This window comes from Aulonocara stuartgranti (genome assembly GCF_965226115.1).
Source record: "Aulonocara stuartgranti genome assembly, chromosome: 23".
Classification (NCBI taxonomy): Eukaryota; Metazoa; Chordata; class Actinopteri; order Cichliformes; family Cichlidae; genus Aulonocara; species Aulonocara stuartgranti.
The window spans coordinates 47,741,466-47,761,259 of NC_138958.1; the positions used below are offsets into that span (position 1 = coordinate 47,741,466).

At 43.5% G+C, this 19,794-nt stretch overlaps 2 protein-coding genes across 2 annotated transcripts in view; both read left to right on the top strand.

Annotated features, from left to right (window-relative positions):
- LOC309701484 (NACHT, LRR and PYD domains-containing protein 12-like) overlaps positions 1–19,794 on the top strand; it is a 1,104,110-nt gene that overhangs the window by 737,464 nt on the left and 346,852 nt on the right. The window lies entirely within an intron of this gene.
- LOC309701497 (protein NLRC3-like) lies at positions 3,487–10,226 on the top strand. Its single transcript, XM_082525738.1, has 5 exons — positions 3,487–3,618; positions 3,924–4,058; positions 5,688–5,923; positions 6,028–7,813; positions 8,930–10,226. Exons 1-5 carry the CDS (start codon positions 3,587–3,589, stop codon positions 9,159–9,161), a joined length of 2,421 nt encoding a protein of 806 aa, XP_082381864.1. The 5' UTR covers positions 3,487–3,586; the 3' UTR covers positions 9,162–10,226.

The following is a 19,794-nucleotide window of genomic DNA, read 5'->3' on the forward strand; positions in this document are numbered from 1 at the left end:
GCTTCCAGTACAACAGCACCTCTGAGTGTGTGTGTTTACCTCTCAGACTAACTCCACCCTGACATCAAGAAGATGGAAGAAGAGGACGGAGCAGCATCCAGCTGTGTGTCTGTGAGGAGTGACGGGGTTACACAAACACCTCCACCTTACAGTCATGGACCTGCAGCAACAATGTAAGAACACTACTAACTTTATTAGTCATTTCAACATAACCATGACAGAATCATTGATCTGTGATTGGTTCAAACTGTTTGATCTGAGTTTGATTTTTATTGACTTGTTTTCTTGCTAAGATCTGAACTCTGTAAGTTTAAGTGAAGTCAGTGCAGCAGAATCAGAGAGAAGAGCTGAGAACAAACTGAGTTCATTCAGAGACAGAAAAAACTGGATGATGATTGGCTGACCTGTCAGCGTTATGAGGCAGACACAATATCACAGAGGGATCAGCTGATCATATGGCTGTCAGAGAGAACTGATCAGTTATTGATGTTTGTGTTTGCAGAGGTCAGAGGTCACAGTCTCCAGTATCCAGCTGTGTGTCTGTGAGGAGTGACTGGTCCAAAGAAATATTTCCTCCACACTTCAGTGATGAACCTGCAGCAACAATGTTCTTCAATCATGGAGCTCAGCTGACCATGTAAGAGATCTGCTGACTCAGAGTTCAAAGGTTGTTTCTATAAATGTTCTGCCAGTGACATCATAACTTAACCTAACACTGGTCTGTGTATGAAGTATCATTTAGTGGCAGTTGTTAAAGTTGTATAATGATGATGCTAGTTTGGGGTGTATTTTCCTGCTGATGCAAATGCATCTACTTTGCCCTTTGTCTGGTGCTTTGGACAAAGACGTCCAATGAAACTCAGAACAACACAGTTTGCACCACCAGCAGGCAGAGGAAGTGGCTGACATCCAGAAATCCTACCAGTGGCTGAACAAAGCTGGACTGAAAGACAGCACAGAGGCACTAATCATGGCAGCACAGGAACAAGCTCCGAGCACAAGACCCATAGAGCCCGGGGTCTACATGGCTCTTTTTGGGGGGGTTGTGTTGTATTAATAGTGACTTTGTTTCTTTGGACCTGACCAAAATCTTTTGTTTTTCAGTTCAGTTGCAACATTGACTAACACTAATGCAGGGGTCGGCAACCTGCGGCTCTTTAGTCCTTACAGTGCGGCTCCTCGTGGTTTGGGAAAATAAATTAGAAGTATTTAGCTGAAGTGTATTTTATTTATGTTCTTTTTTAACTTGTAGTTCTAAATTGGAAGATTATTGTGATATTGAAATATAAAAATAAAATTATATTTTTTTATTTTTTCATTGTTCAAATAAGCGTCACACTCGTGGAAGCCGGTGTACCCGCCGAAACGCCGTGCATTTATCGAGACTTTCAGCCCCAGGTAGGCCAATTATGGATCTTCGGATCCACATTATGTCAGCAGCTGTTCTCCACCGTGAACTACGTTAAAAACAAACACCGCTCACTAGGGATGGGTATCGAAAACCGGTTCTTGTTGAGAAAAACGGTTCCCACTGTTTCAATTCCTTGGAATCGTTTGCCATTTTTGCAAATGATTCCCTTATCGATTCCAGTCACCCTGAATGACGTCACCACGTTGCGGAGCGTCATTTACCTGGCAGGAAACATGGCGGCTCAAACGCTAAAAAGATTGGTTATACTTTACAAGAACGGATGACAACAGGGCAACTTGCAATACTTGCAAAGTAGATACTTCATTTAAGGGAGGAAACACTACGAATATGCAAAAGCATTTGCTCACAAAACACACGATGACCTTAAATGAATCTCGTGAATCTCAACCCAGCAGCAGCGGTAATGTTTGCACGTCCTCTCCCGTTAATGCGGCAGGTAAATAATCAGCTAACAGTGCATATTATGTTAGCGCGATCTGCCTTATCTGCCATTACTGCGCGTTTAGGTGACCATGATGAGAGAGACAGAGTCTGGCTGGCGCTCGCTGGCAGTTCTCGCTGCAGTCTACCGGTAGCGTCTCCTTTCAAGCCAGGATAGACTAATGTTACCGAGCAGTGACTAAGTTTGTGGTCAAAGGCTTGCACCCATTTGCCACAGCAGATGCCCCCGATTTTCGGTAAGTGAATGTGTTTAATTGTAGGCAGGGACATTACTGGATATTCTTGTGTAATTGCTACAGAATAATTTATGTTATACTTTGTTATTGCTACAGAAGAATATTTATTTTATTATTTTACATTTACAATTTTTTTTCCCCGGGGTCCCTGTGACACCACACTGAAGAGCCGTAGGCTGTGGATCTCTTAAGATCTCACTGTTGGGTTTGTAAGGCCATGTTACTCCTAAATTTCTATCTTCTTCAAAGAGAAGATATAAAACAAAGTTCTAAGCTAATCGACCTTAGTGTTCTCCTTTTATAAAAAGAATCGATAAGAGAATCGAATCGTTAAACAGAATCGAAAATGGAATCGGAATCGTGAAAATCTTATCAATACCCATCCCTACCGCTCACGCCTCACAGACGACAGCTTACAGTCCTGTAAAGATGAAAGTGACTTCGTACAGCCCCGACCTGCAGACGCTGTGCGCAGAGGTTCAGGAGCAGAAGTCCCGTTGTAAACATATCACGGCAGACCCGACGATGTTTGCATGAACTCGCTTTTCAGCTTCTCTTTATTGACCACTTTTCACACACGGTTGCTGTACGCACACAGCCGGCTGTAGCTTTGCAGCTCACAGCCCGACACACACCAACACAACAGCACAGACGTTAAGGCGGCGAGGCGTGATTGCGGGTGCCGCTCAGGTGCGTCCGCCTCCCCTGCAGCGGCGCTGCAGACCACGCCCCGCCACACACATTAACCAGGTAAAATACATATTTAGGCAGAATTTTGCTAATATCTATTTTTCATCTTTCAGCAGCATAGAGCTTTTTTTCCAATTATTTTTTAAAAGTCAGCTCAAGGCTCCAAAAGCCCAAAGGAGATATAAGGGTGGCGGCTCACAGCAGTTTTTGTTTGCTACATCATTTTAGTTCAGCTGGGTGTCTTTCCTTTGGTTATATTTCTTTAAGAGTTCAAATGTGTTCATTACATAAATAACATGTAATTTTCTCTGTAGCACTTCATGGATTTCATAAGCAACACACCTTAGTTGTTCACACAAAGCATAAAGGTAAAAAACAGTATATACAGTGTTATCTTCATTCTAGATGTCAAAAAGTATTTGTGGCTCCCAGTGTTTTCTTTTGCGTGGAAACTGGCTCCAAATGGCTCTTTGGGTCCTGAAGGTTGCTGACCCCTGACCTAATGGTATATTTTTTTTTTAGCTGGATCGTTCTATAAAAACATGAATCAAATCTGAGAAAAGTTTCCACCTGACCTGTTGAATGTTATTGAAGCCAGAAGTTTGCCTTCATACTGTGTTTCTTGCATGCCTTTTGTGGTGTACTAATTGATGTGAAATGAATGCAATGTGGTTGTGTTTGCAGAGGTCAGAGGTCACAGTCTCCAGCATCCAGCTGTGTGTCTGTGAGGAGTGACTGGTCCAAAGAAAGACTTCCTCCAGTCTTCAGTCATGAACCTGCAGCAACAATGAACTTCAATCATGGAGCTCAGCTGACCATGTAAGAGAGCTGCTGACTCAGAGTTCAAAGGTTGTTTCTATAAATGTTCTACCAGTGACATCATAAATGATTCCTAATGGTGGTCCGGGTACGATAATGCTAGTATCAATCGTAGTAGTAATGTAATCCAAGGTAATGATTTCTTCTCTGCTGCTGTGAACGTCTCTGCAGCCGTCTGTACTCTAATCTGAGACAACTATTACTGACAGAAACCATCACATCATCCAGTTTGTGTGTTTGCAGCTGCTTAAAAGATTTTAAACAGAGATTAATCAGTAATTCATGTGATGTGTTTGTGTTTGCAGAGGTCAGAGGTCACAGTCTCCAGCATCCAGCTGTGTGTCTGTGAGGAGTGACTGGTCCAAAGGAAGACTTCCTCCAGTCTTCAGTCATGAACCTGCAGCAACAATGTTCTTCAATCATGGAGCTCAGCTGACCATGTAAGAGAGCTGCTGACTCATTTACGGGTGTTTGAAATTCTGTGACCACTTTGTAATTTTAGTTTATATTTTTAAAGTGTTTTTATTTGCAGTTGCCTGTATTTTTATTACACTGTGTGTAACGTGGTGGTTTGTGCTGTTTGGGATTGTTTTGGTGTATTTGTGTCAGAACATCAGATAAATGATTTCATCACATTTTAAAAGAAAGTATCAGGATAATAATCTGAACTGAGTCATCAGAAATAGAAAGATGGTCTCAACAGGCCACTGAGCTGATCTCCAAAGAAATGCAGAAGATTGAAGAGTCCGAGGCTGTTTATTTGTCACAGGCATCGTCATACACGTACAACACAGTGAAATGTGCTGAGCTGCTCCTGTGACTGGACAAAACATTAGAAACAATCATTAAATGAAATAATGAAACATTGTGCAGATGTAATGTTAAAGTGCTTTGTGCCACATTAGCACAGCATGTACTGACAGAGCAGTGCAAGCAGAACAAAGCAAATGAGCAAAGTGATGTAAACAGAGTAACTGAACAGAGTGAGCAGAGTAATATCAGCAGTAATGAAGCAGCAGGATCAGTGTAGCAGCGTGTGACGTCATAATGAATCAGGTATGATCTGAAATATGACAGTGAGACAAGAACATGATGTAAGGTCCTGTTTAAACCCTGATGGTGATGCTATGAGGGGAGCATGTTCTGATTTAGGACTTGGATGGTCTGAGGATAGAAGCTCCTCTCTGTTTGTGTCCTGATGGTGCAGAAGCTTCTGCCTGATTGTAGAAGGAGCTGAAGCCAGCATCATCCCAGAGGTGAAGCTCCTCTGTGTGCAGACCTGAGGTCAGATTCCTCCAGGCTGATGTTCAGGATCTACAGAAACGTGTGGTTGTAGTTATTGCTGCACTGTGTGCTGACAGCAGATACTCAGAACAAAGCGCTGCACACGTGTTCTTTACAAACATCTGTACATATCAAATATGGATCATGGCAGTGAATGAACACGTTTCTGTCATTTGTTTCATTGGCTTCTTTTTTCTGCCTGTGTTCATGTGATTAATGTCTAACACATAAACAGGTTTGTAATCAAACATCACATCATCAGGGAGGCATCATGAAACAAAGTTACTGCTGGAGGCTGAACTCAATTTGGTGGCAATGTTCAAAAATATCACTCAGATCATTTCAAAGCTTTTAGTTCTTCTTCTTCACTTCTGTAAAATAATAGAAAGGAAATCAGAACCAAGAAGTTCACTTCCTGATGACTGAACTCTTTCAAAATAAAGCTGAAAGCTCTGAATGTAACACCGCTGCTCCACCACAGTTTTTAGAGGAGGTCAAAGGTCAGTTGAAAGTGATGGATCCCAAACTTCCAGTACATCCAGTGAAGGACATAATCAGCTCTGTGATGAAGGCTTTTACTGTGGAGTTTGTAGGCTGATCACTCTGTGTTTAATAAGACAGGCAGGAACAGCAAAGGAAACTTGGATTCTGAACTCAAACACAAGTTTCTCCACTTTGACTTTTCTCTGTGACCATCAGAGCTTCTGCACAGTGTCATCAAATCTGGATGTTTGTCACTGACAGTCAATGATTTTAGTGATAAAGAAATGTGTTCACAGAGGGAGGAAGAGGAAGAGGAGTGGTGTTTGTGAGGAGGAGCAGCTGTCCTGCTGTGCTTTGTGTCAGGACGTCCTGAAGGATCCAGTCTCTACCAGCTGTGGACACTGGTTCTGCAGACAGTGCATCTCCTCATACTGGGACCAGTCTGCTTCATCAGGAGACTGGTCCTGTCCCCAGTGTGGAGAAAGATCCAGAAGCAGAGCTGGACTGCAGACAGCCAGTCAGAGCAGCTGTGTACAAAGTAAGACTGAACATCTGTCTGCTGATGGACTCATTTCTGAAAACTGGACTTCTTGTTGTTGTTCAGACATTGAAGAGTTTTCTTTCTGTTTTTCTTTCTTTCAGCAGATGTTGGTCTGCAGGAGGTTTTAGATGAACATAAGATCAGTCTGAGGAGGAGATGTGAACGTGTGACTGAAGGAAGTGATGAAACAGGAAGTAGAACCCTCCTCAACAGGATCTACACTGAGCTCTACATCACAGAGGGACAGAGTGAAGAGGTTCATAGCCAACATGAGGTGAGGCAGCTGGAGACAGCTTCCAAGATGGACGCCCTCCATGACACTCCAATCAGGTGCCAGGACATCTTTAAAGCCTTACCTGACCAACAGAGACCCATCAGAGTGGTTCTGACCAACGGCGTGGCTGGTGTTGGAAAAACCTTCTCAGTGCAGAAGTTCACTCTGGACTGGGCAGAGGGCTTGGAGAACCAACATGTCAGTGTGGTGGTTCTGCTTTCATTCAGGGAGCTGAACCTGATCAGAGAGGAGCAGTACAGTCTTCTGGAGCTGCTCCATGTTTTCCATCCAACATTACAGAAGGTCACAGCAGAGAAGCTGGCTGTCTCTCAGCTTTTGTTCATCTTTGACGGCCTGGATGAAAGCAGACTTTCATTGGATTTCACCAACAGGAAGCTGCTGTCTGATGTCACACAGAAGTCATCAGTCAGCCAGCTGCTGACAAACCTCATCCAGGGGAATCTGCTTCCCTCGGCTCTCGTCTGGATAACTTCCCGACCTGCAGCGGCCAATCAGATCCCTCCTACATGTGTTGACAGGCTAACAGAAGTACGAGGCTTCACTGACGCCCAGAAGGAGGAGTACTTCAGGAGGAGATTCAGTGATGAAGAGCTGTCCAGCAGAATCATCTCCCACATGAAGACATCCAGGAGCCTCCACATCATGTGTAGAATCCCAGTCTTCTGCTGGATCACTGCTACAGTTCTGGAGCACATGTTGACTACAGAGCAGAGAGGAGAGCTGCCCAAGACCCTGACTGACATGTACTCACACTTCCTGCTGGTTCAGACAAAGAGGAAGAAGAACAAGTACCACGAGGGACATGAGACGAGTCCACAGGAGCTGACGGAGGCTGACAGGGAAGTTCTTCTGAAGCTGGGGAGGCTGGCGTTTGAACATCTGGAGAAAGGAAACATCATGTTCTACCAAGAAGACCTGGAGCAGTGTGGTCTGGATGTGACAGAGGCCTCGGTGTACTCAGGAGTTTGTACAGAGATCTTCAAAAGAGAGTGTGTGATCTTCCAGAAACCAGTCTACTGCTTTGTTCATCTGAGCATCCAGGAGTTTCTGGCTGCAGTCTACATGTTCCACTGTTTCACCAACAGGAAGTCAGAGGTGCTGAAGAACTTCTTGGGAAAAAAATACAAAGAGTCATCTCTGGATGATTTTTTGATGGAAACACTAACAAAATCCTTCAGGAGTAAAAATGGTCGTCTGGACCTGTTTGTTCGCTTCCTTCATGGCCTCTGTCTGGAGTCCAACCAGAGACTCTTAGGAGGTCTGCTGGGTCAGACAGAGAACAGTCCAGAAACCATCCAGAGAGTCATCAAGAATCTCAAAGAAAGGAAGACAAAATCCTCTCCTGACAGAAGCATCAACATCTTCCACTGTCTGATGGAGATGAACGACCTCTCAGTACATCAGGAGATCCAACAGTTCCTGAAGTCAAAGAAAAGGTCAACGGACCTCTCTATGATCCACTGCTCAGCTCTGGCCTTCATGCTGCAGATGTCAGAGGAGGTTCTGGATGAGTTTGACCTGCAGAAGTACAACACAACAGCAGAGGGACGACGTCGACTGATTGCAGCTGTGAGGAACTTCAGAAAGGCTCGGTGAGTCCAGATGTGATCATTAATATTATCAATTAGTGATAGTTTAGTTACTCAGTCACACAGTAATAAATTCTGCTTTATTTTGTGTTCACAGTGAAGAGTTGTTTTCATGCTTTTAAAAATGTTTTGTTTTTTATCAGAACACTACGTTTGTATTATTCTGGCAGAGACCTTGGTAGGAGAGTGCACCTTCACATGTATGTGGGTGTGTAACTGTGAGCTTTTCACCACGTCGTCGGTTTTTAGTCTTACGCTGAGTTTGCAGTCTGACATGTTTTATCTGTGTGCTGTTTCCGCTTGGTCGTGTTAACACGGTGCAGCAGACAGTAATGAGACTGTTGCTCATGTCTGTGCTGCTGTTGGTCTGTTAGCATTGCTCCTTAGGAGAGAAGACTGAAGTGAGACTTTACAAAGAACGTGTTTGTAGTAAAGTGAAACTGTGTGAAACAGTGAAGATGGTCCAAAGCAGCCTCTGTTTGTGCTTCTGATCACTGCTCTTTCTGTCTGATGTTATTGTCTTTATCTGGGCTCTGATTGCACTTTCTTAATTTTTCCAACTAATTATTGAACGTGTGAACAATCACATTATCTGTGACATCATCACCATCAGCATATGTGCTTCAGTTCTTTAGTTTTTCTTTCCTCTGTACTAAAGAGCTGAGATGGACAGCAGTATGCCAGCATACATCCAAAATTAGAGTCAAAGGTCACTGCAGGTCATTATTTTTATACTGTCACCACTCGTGACTCCGCCCCTTTACAACAAAAGTCCCACAAACAGCGTGTGAGGTCACGAACACACCACAGCATCACCAAGTCACAAGGACGAGGCTCTGACAGGGACGACTCACAGCAGGAAGAGGTCAGTCTGTGCCCGTTGGCAGAGTGTTGGGCGTGATCACGTCGTATCTGCATTATTTGGTACGATCATCATAGAAATGATCAGAAATCATCACCAGACGAGAAGCTGAGCTTTGATTACTTGATGCCAGCATCATCATCATCATCCCTGGTGGTTGGTGACGTGTAGCAGCAGTGAGTGGGCCAGAGTGATTTGTGTGTTTGTTTTTCTTAAAGTGGATTGTTGAGTCATTCTGGCTCGTTTTGGTTTCACAGCCATCCTCCTCACCTGGATGCTGACTTGCCACTTAGTGAGAGCTCTGTGGAGATCTTCAGGTTCGCCAGTATAGTCGAGAGTCACTTTTATTCTTTTGGGACCCGACGCTGGAGATGTGGAGCTCACAGGGGCCTTACTTGCCGAGTTCTTCAGCGTGATTTCTCCACGGTGAACAGGTTTACCGTGGAGCACAAGAAAGCTGACCTTATTGCTTCGATGGAAACGGAGTAAGGCCGAGTTTTAGGACCACGGTAAGAAAAATATTCCCGATCATTTTAAGATAAAGTCGAGGTTAAAGTCAAAATTGTATTTGGAGAAAAAAGTTGAAATGTGGAGATTTGATGTTTCAAGACAAACTGCCAGGTTTGCTGTCCCCTCTACAAAACGCTTTGTTTAGATGAGTTAGTGAAACAAAGTGATCCACCGTCTTATGATAATAACTTTATTTCTAAAGCGCTTTCAAACAAAGTGCTGAACCAATATTTCATCATCCAGTTTTGCAGCATCCATCCTCTTTATTGTATGAAGGTGGAACCATCGATAACCTCGCATCCGTCCATTACAAGACATTTGATTTTGTACAAATCTTCCAGATTTGTGTTTTTCAGCTTTCTGCACCATCCTTTCAGCATCTTTATACTTTTCACCACACTGTGTTTATATAACACATGGATGTGTAACAGGAATCATTTCCCTTCTTTAGCTAACACCACTGCTGAAGTTTCACTGACTCAGAGAGTACAGCAGCTGTGGCACTTTGTCCTGAAACAGCAAATCTCCACATTTCTTCTTTATTCTCAAAGTCATTTTCACCTTTAATGTTGAAATTAAGGACATTATTTTTTCCTTAATGTGGCATGGGCCTTCTGTATAACAGAGACCCAGCAGTAACTAGTGAAGCCCAGTGTGAGGGTCTCTGTCTTTAAAATAATGAGAGCTGGTGATAAAGTGGTGGTGAGGGAATCACGGCTGAGACTGAACTTCGATCCGCCTCCCTGCATCCTTTTTACTTACCAAGAGAGTTTCCACAGATCCTTGTTACTGATGTGTACGTTCAACTGAGGGCGAATGTGGAAGTCGCCACTCAGACCACAGTAACGTCACACCAGACGCTCCCAGTTTATTTTGTCATTTTAATCAATGTACAGTTGGGAGGTCGCTCGCTGACGTTTGTTATGGCTCCATCAAGGAACCTAATAAATCTTTCTGTAGAGCTCTCTGTGGCATGTTTGACTGAAATGTGTTTTATTTGGTTCCCATCATGAAATCTGTCTTAAAGAGAACTAAACCTCAGTGCTGGTTCTGGTGTGGTCAGCGAGTCCATCCAGACCCTTCAAGACTGTTTTTCTTGGACTGATTAGGACTTATTTCAAAATGCTTGTGTGACTTGGATAAATTTACAGACTGTGCACATGTGCACTGGCTCCAGACGTGGGGTTGTCCTGCATAGTCAGTGGTGTCAGTAGATCATTAAGTAAAATAATATGTAACTAGATTCCTTTGAAAGAGCAACCATGGATGACAAAGCTGGGCGGAGTCTGCTCTAAGACACCAAATGAGCAAATGTTTGCTGACCTGTATCAGTGATCACCTTTTTGTTGGCCTGGTCCCCCAGTCCTCCCACTCCCCCTGGTCCTCGGTGGATGCTGTCACTTCCTCTGACACTGGCTCACCATTTATGTTGTGTCAAAAATAAAACGTGAAGATCTAATTTACTCTAAACTCTCTGACTGTTACTAATATAGTCATAAAATATGCAACAACCACTGGAGATGGAGATGAAGCTTCAACTTGCAGAAAATAGTTTATTAAAATCAGTTTGAATAAACCCAAGGCTCAGAGCAAAAGAGACAAAAGCGCCCCCAAGTGGTCAGACAATAGACGAACAGAATAAACCCTATCAAAGACAAACACGCTGGAAGCATCTTTTCTAACACTCCAGTATTTATTAGCATTTATTATAAATTTATTGTGACTTTGAAGACGTTCAGTGTTTCCTTTGGTATAACGGAGGTCTGACTACAGTCCAGTAAACACACTGATTAGGATTATAGATTAAACTGCAGTAATACTTTCACAGTGTGCAGTGATGCACAGGTCCGAGTGGTTTTACACTGAAATTCTCAACAACAGGAAACTATAAGAATTTGTTACTCTAATAATAAACAAAGAAGAAGAAAAACATTTTTCATTTAGAGTTGATGAATATAAATGAATTTGAACTTTACAAACCAATCAAAGACAAACTGATCCATGTGAGTTTATAACAATATTCAAAGGCTGCTGCTGGACACAGACAGGTAACATCATTTTGACTTGCTGTCACCTGGATCTGGAGTCATAAACACTGAAGCGCTGAACATTAATACAAGTCTGTTTCTGCCAACTAGTGATAAACCTGCAGACTAATGGCTCAGAAAGCTAAAAGGAGCCAATCATTTCTGTGTTTAGTTCCCCTGAAATCAGATGTGATATCAGCAGCTCTGAGTTCATTCATCATTATTGTCCAGTGATGACATTTCTGCTCCGTTTGGTGACAGTCAGCAGATTTTTCCTGAGTGTGGACGTGAACAGTCGTACCTGACAGCAGCAGGTAGCAAACAGAGATCGTCTTTCCAGCTGGAACTCTTCACTGAGCTGAGCTCATTCAAAATGTTCTAGATTCAAGACAGGAAACAGTCCACATGTGTGTCTTCACTCTGACTCTGGATCAGATCTCAGTGACAGACTGTGGACATTATGGAAGCCTAAATGTGACACCATCTTCCTCCTTCATCTGCAGATTAAAGCCAAACAAAGATTCTCATTAAAAGTCTGCAGGTCTGAGAGAGACTCAATCGTTGTGTCATGTCAAACACAGTAAGAGGAGCTGAAGCACAGATGTGAAGAGCAGATGTTCATCAGATTATGACCTCACTCTGTTTTGTCTTCATATACATTCAGTCTGTGTTTATAATGCAGACTTTCTGCTTTTATAATAACACATTTTATATTTTCTGTAATCTCAGACTGACTCAGTGTGGACTCTCAGGGACTCATTGTGAAGTTGTGGCCTCGGCCCTGAAGTCCATCCCCTCCCATCTGACAGAACTGGACATTAGTAACAACAAGCTGCAGGATTCAGCAGTGAAGCTTCTGTGTGCTGGACTGGAGAGTCCAAACTGTCGACTGGAGACTCTGAGGTGAGTTCACTGACTGCAGCTGTTGTTGTTTTTCTATATTTCTGATCTTTGATATTTGAAACGTTCTTTAGTTCCTAAATGTTCAGGATGTGTCTGAAGAGAAATGTGTCTTTGAGTGCTTTCAGAAATGTTGTGTCTTTCCAAACGACTGAACAACAGTTTTTCCTCTTGGCTCCAAATAGAAGTTACAGACTTGAGCAGGGTTCATTTAAAGGCTGACAGAAGTGGAGTGGTGACGGGGAGATGTTTGTCAGGACAGCTTTTCAGCCTCCACAGGTTCATGTTGTGCTCCATCAGTCAGTGAAGATGAAGTCAGTACTGGTGAGGCTGTAGAGTGTGTGAGGGATGTGAATGAGGCTGTTGGAGAGCTGATGATAGCAGATAAAAACAGGCTGCAGAGACTTTGAGCTTTTGTGGAAACAGACAGAGAAAAGAAAGACATGAATGTCAAAGCTAATAAAGGTGAAGTTAGGAGCTGTGATGATGTTCATGTATCAGAAGCTGATCGGGCTGCTACAGAGACGACCCACACAGCTGCTGTGGTGAGGTTTGTGTTAAAGCAGAGGAACACAGGCCCAAACATGACAGCAAAGCAGGTTTCAGGCTCTGTGAGAGGATTTCAAACAGAAGCTGGAGAAGAGAAAGGACTACAGAAAGAAGGCAGCTGAGACCAGTCCAAGTGTTTCCATGGAGCCCAGTCTAACATTCATTTATACACTAACGTACAGAAGTGAACGGGAAAATGAATCCATAGTTTCAAATGTAGAAATAGTTCTCAGTTCATTTACAGAGTTTAATACAGTTCATGAGGAAATGTTCAAAACAGCAGCTGAGAAGAAATCTGCTTCACAAAGTTGGATCCAATTCCAATAGTTTGTGATGCACTTTAACGCAGCGTGAGCAGTTCACTGCCTAACCCCACAGAGACTGTCAGTCTGGACTTTTCTTTATTTCTATTGGCTGTCAGTGAGATTTCAGAGCAATCAGAGACTGTGGGTCTGTGTATGAAGTATAATTCATGTGCAGTTGTTGAAGTTGTAGAATGAGAAATAGCAGTTTGGGGTATTTCCTGCTTTCATTGTCCTGCTTGTGCTGATGAAAATGTTTATTGACGTGTGAATTCATTCTTCAACGCTCGATTCTGCCTGAACAACGAGAAACTTTGCTTATTTTTGTGTAACACAATTCAAAGTAGGGCTGGGTATCGTCACTGATTTCTAGAATCGATTCGATTCAATTCGATTGGAATCTGCGAAATGTTGCCTCAGACAGTCAGAAATATTATAATTCAGATCAGTATATTTACATATTTTTGTATCTATAAAAGGGAAGCTGGCACTTTCGCGACTTTATCAAAGGTGTGAGCATCACAGCAGAGGCCTTTGTGTCAAAGTAGCTGAAGATAAAACACAGAAAAACATGAAGCTGATTTTCCTGGGATTTTATAAAAATATTCTGCAGTAGATCAAAAACACATAAACATTACCTGATGCTGCTGAAGTGAAGCAGAGCAAAGTTACACCGTTTTTATTACAAACACAGCGTTTTGCAGTTTTGCATAATTTTAAAAAGTTTAAATTTGTTCAGTATTGAACGGCAGAAATGAGGCTTTCTTTTCGAAAGTAAGTAAAAGGAAAAAAACAGCGGCCGACAGCCTGTAAACAACGGTAGACTTGTGCGTAACAAGCAAGCGAATAATGCAGAAAACAGATTTTTAGACGGGAAACTGTTCTTGAAGTACAGAGAGAGAGAGAGAGAGAGAGAGAGCTGTGCATGAAGTGTGATTTTATCCTGGTGGAAGCAAAACAGCAAAAGTCAGAGTGAGTTCATGACGATGTTTATGTGAAGCGTAGTTTGGATCTTCTTTTGCTGCTGGTTCAGTCAATATTGTTTGGAGAGAGATAAAACTAACAGCTTCAGAATCAGCGTAAAAAGGACGTAATAGAATAGAATAGAATAGCCTTTATTGTCATTGTACAGAGTACAACGAAATTGGAGTGCCACTCCCTTGGTGCAAGATTCAATAATAAATATAAATGTAAAATATAAAAAGTACAATAAAACAATCGCAAGTATTCAAACAATAGTAAGTAAGATATATGCAGGATAGCAGCATTACTATAATGACAGTATGAATAGCAGCATAATATAATGGCAGTGACGGTATGGTATAGCTAAGCAGGTTCAAACAGGTTAAACACAAAGCTCGGAGCCGCTGAAACATCAGAATCAGCGAGCTGTCGGCTTTCAACCCCGACCGTGTCCGTGCCATCGGGTGAGAAAAGCGACATCTCACTGATTCTGATTCGCGGGTCGCGCTGTGTGTTTAAGTCTTTGTGCAGAATCCGTGTTCCTGCTCTCATTTACTGTCTTAGCTGTTGTTGAAATTTTGTGAGATTTCACCAGAAATTCTGGAATTTCAAGCAAAATAAATTTATATTAAAAAATAGATTCAGGATTTTAATTAATCGATTTTACGTTATCCAAGCCAGAATCGATTTTAATCGATAAATCGATTATAAAAACCCACCCCTAAAAGCGTCCTATTAGACCCATTAAACACTAACATAGATGAATACTCAGATTTAAACCTTTATTGTTTCACAAAGGGTTAAAAAGGGAACGTCCACAGTTTAGACTGCAGCAGATTTTATTAAAGCAGTTTGACAGGAAGTAAAGCAAAAACACAAAGAATAAGTGTTTCACATATTAATACATATAACATAATAATAAAAGAAAAGCAAAAGAATGATAAAAAAAGAATGAAAAAGTTGTCCAGAGCAGCAGGATGTCTGAGGTCTGCAGAAACACAAAAACACAGCAGCTAAAAATAGTTGTTGAAAGAAAACGAGGTGGGAGCTGCTGATTCCTGAGCTTTGATACTGGATTAGCTTCAGTAGTTATTCCCATCACTGCTGTAGGAGCTACATTTAGTCACAGCTTATTGTCTCCTTTGACCAATCAGAAGACTACTGTTGTAAAAACAAGCAGACAAAGAACCAATGAGAGTGAAGAACAGGATAAAGAGCTCGTGTGATGGAGGCAAAGCAATAATCAGCAGACTGTAGCAGTTTCTATCTGGATGAAAGTAGAAGGAGCTCAGCGGAGCTCAGTCCCATATCTTTGGTTAGAAACAACATCAGTGATTTCCTGCTGCTCGAGATGATTCCAGCAGCTCTCATTACAGCAGCTGATGAGAGAAACAGCTGATGGCTCACAGCTCGTGCACTGTTGGATCTCCAGATGTTCACGTGGCTGAAGTCTGTGAAGAAACTGTGGTCCACGTAGTTCACACGGCCTCAGATTGGACCGAGCTCCCTGGATCACTGCAGCATCCTCAGCTGGTACATGGACGTCTCTGCTCCTCAGTCTTGGAGCCCCTGCAGGTCCGTCCACACCACCAGGGTCTTCTCACTCACCTTTCCTTTGTCCTCGTCCTTCATCGGCCGTGCTGTGTCTTTGTTCCTGCGGTGTTGTTCCCACGATGCAGCGCTGATGTTCCCTCCTTGAATGCACAACAAGTACGGTGCTGGTCTTTCTCGGGTGGAGCAGAGACAGATTGAAGTCTTTCAGGCTTTAGTGCCGACTTCCCTGACAGAGGCTGGACTCCATGGTCTGCACAGGAGGCTTCTACACTGTGTGGAGGTGACTCCTGGACTCGAAGACAGGCTGCAGGTACATGTGTGATGAAGAGGAGCTACAGCAGTGTGATGGAGCTGCAGGTGTGAAGGAAGTCCTGCTGTCCTGTCCCACCCTCATCTTTGCTTCCTCTGTCTTCTCTGGACTTGTCCTCCTGTTTCAGAAACAGCACTGCTTCATGCCGAGGGTGGACGGGAGCGTTGGCTCTGATTCTTTTACCGTCCACCACAAGGAGACACTGATGCTGACCTCCTGATTCATCTGCATGTGTTCTGCTTCACACTGCTCACCTCCACCAAAGACTTCACAAACATCTTCTTTCTTTGAGTCCAGTTTGTCCCACAAACACTTCCAAATCTCCTCCTCTGAGATTCTGCAGCTTCTTGCAGTGTGACTCAGCTGACTTCTGACAGACCACAGACTGGCACAGCATCCACATGTGTCTCCTTTCAAACAGGCTCTTGATGTTTCCTCCCACATCATTCTGGCCTCTCAGTCTCCTTTGTTCTCCAGCTCTGTAGCTCCAGCTGGTGAAGCTTCAGTTTTCCATGTTGGTAACAGTAAACTACAGCCTCTGCTGTCAGCTGGGTAACTAAACAGAGCTGCAGCACGTCTCTGCGGTGGTGCTACATCCAGCCTGCAGACGGCCGTCTACATGTTGTAGTGGTTTACAGTCACCAGGGGGCGCTGTCCCAGCCATGCAGGCAGTGGGCTGCTCTGCTTGTGCTGTTGTTGGTGAAGCTGAAGTGAAAGTGATAGGTTTGTAGTTTGAACCTATCCACTGGAACGTTAAGGACAATCTGCTACGCAGCAAAAAGCAAGACACAAGGCACCAAAGTTCTCTGGTTTACTCATGCATGAGGGAGACCTGGCTGGAGCCAAGCGTCGTTCCACCACTTGACCACCATCAGACTCTCAGCCAGGCTCCCCATAGCACTCCTTTTATTGTGGTTACATGAATATGCATAGGGTCATTAACATATAGCATCTCACATAGGTATACATGTGAACAAAGAATACTGTGTGTGTGTGTGTGTGTGTGTGTGTGTGTGTGTGTGTGTGTGTGTGTGTGTGTGTGTGTGTGTGTGTGGTACTGCTGATCAAAGGGTCATATAACATCCTTGGTCAGGAAGAGGGTAGACCCCCTTCACCCTAGATGGTTCACCCTAGATAACATGGTGAGGAAGTCCAGCAGTTCATCTAAACAAAAAGCACTTAGACTAGAACAGACGTAGCTACGTTAATCCTGCCATAAAACAATAAGAGAAGGTACGACCTCTCTCGTGCTCCCAGGATGTGGGTGTGCATTCCAGTGTGGAATACACACCAAGCCCCTGCAGCCTGCTAAAGATCACACATCCTATCACTACACAATTGATTATACACCTCTAAGAATATATGGTTAAATATTTCCTAATACAAATGACAATAATAAAATCTAAACCCATCATCACCACCCTGTATTGTCATTTTTTAAGGCTATACGGCATATATATATCTTCAGCTCTACACCACTTGTCAACATTTTCAGTGCAGGCTTCATTTCATACACACATATTAGCCTTAGCATCCATGTCACTCTGCTGCAACAGTATGAAATTGGTAAAGGTGTTAGCAATCATTTTATTCACCATCGATCTTACACATGGCAAAATGCAACCTGTAAACAAGCAAAGCAAAGCCAATAATGTAAGAATGGGAGTCAAAAACTTTAGAAACATATTCCACCATGGTCCAGATGTCAACCAGGCTATCCAGCCTTGTGACGTGTCTCCTCCTGATGTGTGGTCCGCCACATATTTCTGCAGAGCAGTTAAGTTCTGCAGTGCCTCATAGATGTCTCCTCCAGTCGTATATCCATCCGGAATAAACGTACAACATGTCTCTCCAATCAGCTTACACACTCCTCCTTGTGATGCTGTTATCAAGTCTAGGGTCAGCCTGTTCTGCAGTACCATCGTTCTGATGGCCTTTTGCTCCTCCGCTAAGGCTGTTCCCAGAGTCTTAGTGAGATTAATGTGTCGCAGTAAGGCATATCGGTTGATCTCCACATGATCCCGCACCTCTGCAACTCCGATGTTTGGGATCAAACTTTGGAAGAATTTAGCTCCTCCACTCCAAATGCGGAATTCTCGTGGCACTCCAGTGTCTACTGTCACTCCAAAAGAGTTAGGTGAGGCTATATTCACCTCACGCTTCCGTCGGTTGCTAGGGTGATGTTCAACTCTGTCCATGAAGAAGACATGATCCGATAACTTCACCACGGCACACAATCCTCCCCATCCCTCAGGGAGTGATAGATAGGCTTTATGTCCACACAAGAAATACCAATCAGCCAAAACTCTTGTTCCTTTACTGCTCGGCACCATCCTTGCACATCCTGTCCACTTCTGACTCTTTGCTTTTACTGGTATCCTGTAAGCCCGGTTGGACTTGCATTCAGTCCTCCTTAATGTCAAGTTCTCAGCTCACTTTGCACTGGTCAAGCATTTCATACACCTGCTCTCATTCTCTGGAGGGCAGTAGGTGTATATGTATCCACATAAACGAAGCGGCAGCTCCCCCACTGACAGTGATCCATTGTTCATCACACACAACGGCAGTTGAGCTGTATTCAGCTTGTTCAGCAATATTATGTCTGGCAGTGGGTCTGACACTTGAGGCCAGGCCAATAAGTCAGTTTGCTCAGAACAATTCACATCTATAAGTGGCGACTTACTCCAGGTGATGTTCAGAGGTGTACTATAGTTGGCCTGGGACCAGAGGACTCTGTTGCCAGGATGAGTTGCTAAGCCCAACAGACACCAACTCCTGTCCTCTGGTATGCTGTACGGCCACAGTCCAGATGTATATGCGGATAACGGCATATGAGCACACACATAGCAGTCCGTCCTATTGTTCAAGTGAGCAGTTGTATTCATAAACTGCCACCAAAAGTTTGTAGAATAGCCATGAGGGTATTGGGTGTGGTTTCCTTGGACATACAGGGTCTCCACAGCTGACCATGATGACATCAAAGCCATTACACCCAGCAGGGTAGACAACACTTTACCAGCCATTCTGATGAGTACCTGTGGCTCAGTTGGTTTCTTCACCGGATTGAGACGAAGGGCCCTAGAGGCTTTCCCCCCCTTTGTACCCGGTCTTCCTGCCACTTACTCCGAGCTGGCCTGGATGTGTGTCACCTTTTTGCAGTGGCTTTGGTGTATCCAGGTGGGTCGTTCTGCAATCTTCACAGCAGTTGGTGTTGTCAGCAGAGCCTGGTATGGTCCGTCCCACCGTGGCTTCGACCAGCACTTCCTCTTTATGACCTTTATCAGTACCCAGTCCCCTGGCTTCAGACGTTCTTCCTGTACAGAAACAGAATCATCTGGCAGATTATTTGCACTCATGACTTCTTTGCTTTTCAGCATTTTAATCATCCAGTCTGCTAGTGTGTTTTCTTCTTCTGCTTTATCATTATCATTACAAAACACTGGAACTCTAAATGGCCTGCCATATATTATTTCAAAAGGCGTTAGGCCATTATCAGTTGGCGTGATTCTCATATACATTTTCACTAGCTCAATGCAGTCTACCCATGTTCTGCCTGTTTCCTCCATTGTTTTCCTGAGTCTCAGCTTTACTGTGCCATTAGTCCTTTCAACCAGCCCTGCACTTTGTGGGTGATATGAGCAATGGTTTTTCAGCGTTATCCCCAGATGTTGTGACATTTTCTCAATTACTTCATTCACAAAATGAGGACCATTGTCACTGTAAATAGTCTGGGGGATCCCATGCTCTGGGATCACATTTTTGCATATCACTTTAGCCACTGAAATAGCATCTGCTTTCTTAGTGGGGACAACTTCTACCCACTTTGAGAACGGGCACACAATCACCAGGCAGTACCTGTAGGTGTTACAGTTAGACAACTCAATGAAATCCATATGGATTACTTCAAATGGGTAGCTGGGTCTGGGAAACTTTCCTCTCCTAGGTCTGAGGTTTCCCTGAGCATTATGTTTACAACATATTAAACATGCTTTACAAAAATGTTTTGA

Bases quoted from the DNA above. Each gene is read 5' to 3' on its own strand.
- LOC309701497 (XM_082525738.1), top strand. From the start codon at position 3,587: ATGAACTTCAATCATGGAGCTCAGCTGACCAT. The intron at 3,619-3,923 runs GTAAGAGAGCTG...TTGTGTTTGCAG, and splicing joins CATGGAGCTCAGCTGACCAT to AGGTCAGAGGTCACAGTCTC. The intron at 5,924-6,027 runs GTAAGACTGAAC...TCTTTCTTTCAG, and splicing joins TCAGAGCAGCTGTGTACAAA to CAGATGTTGGTCTGCAGGAG.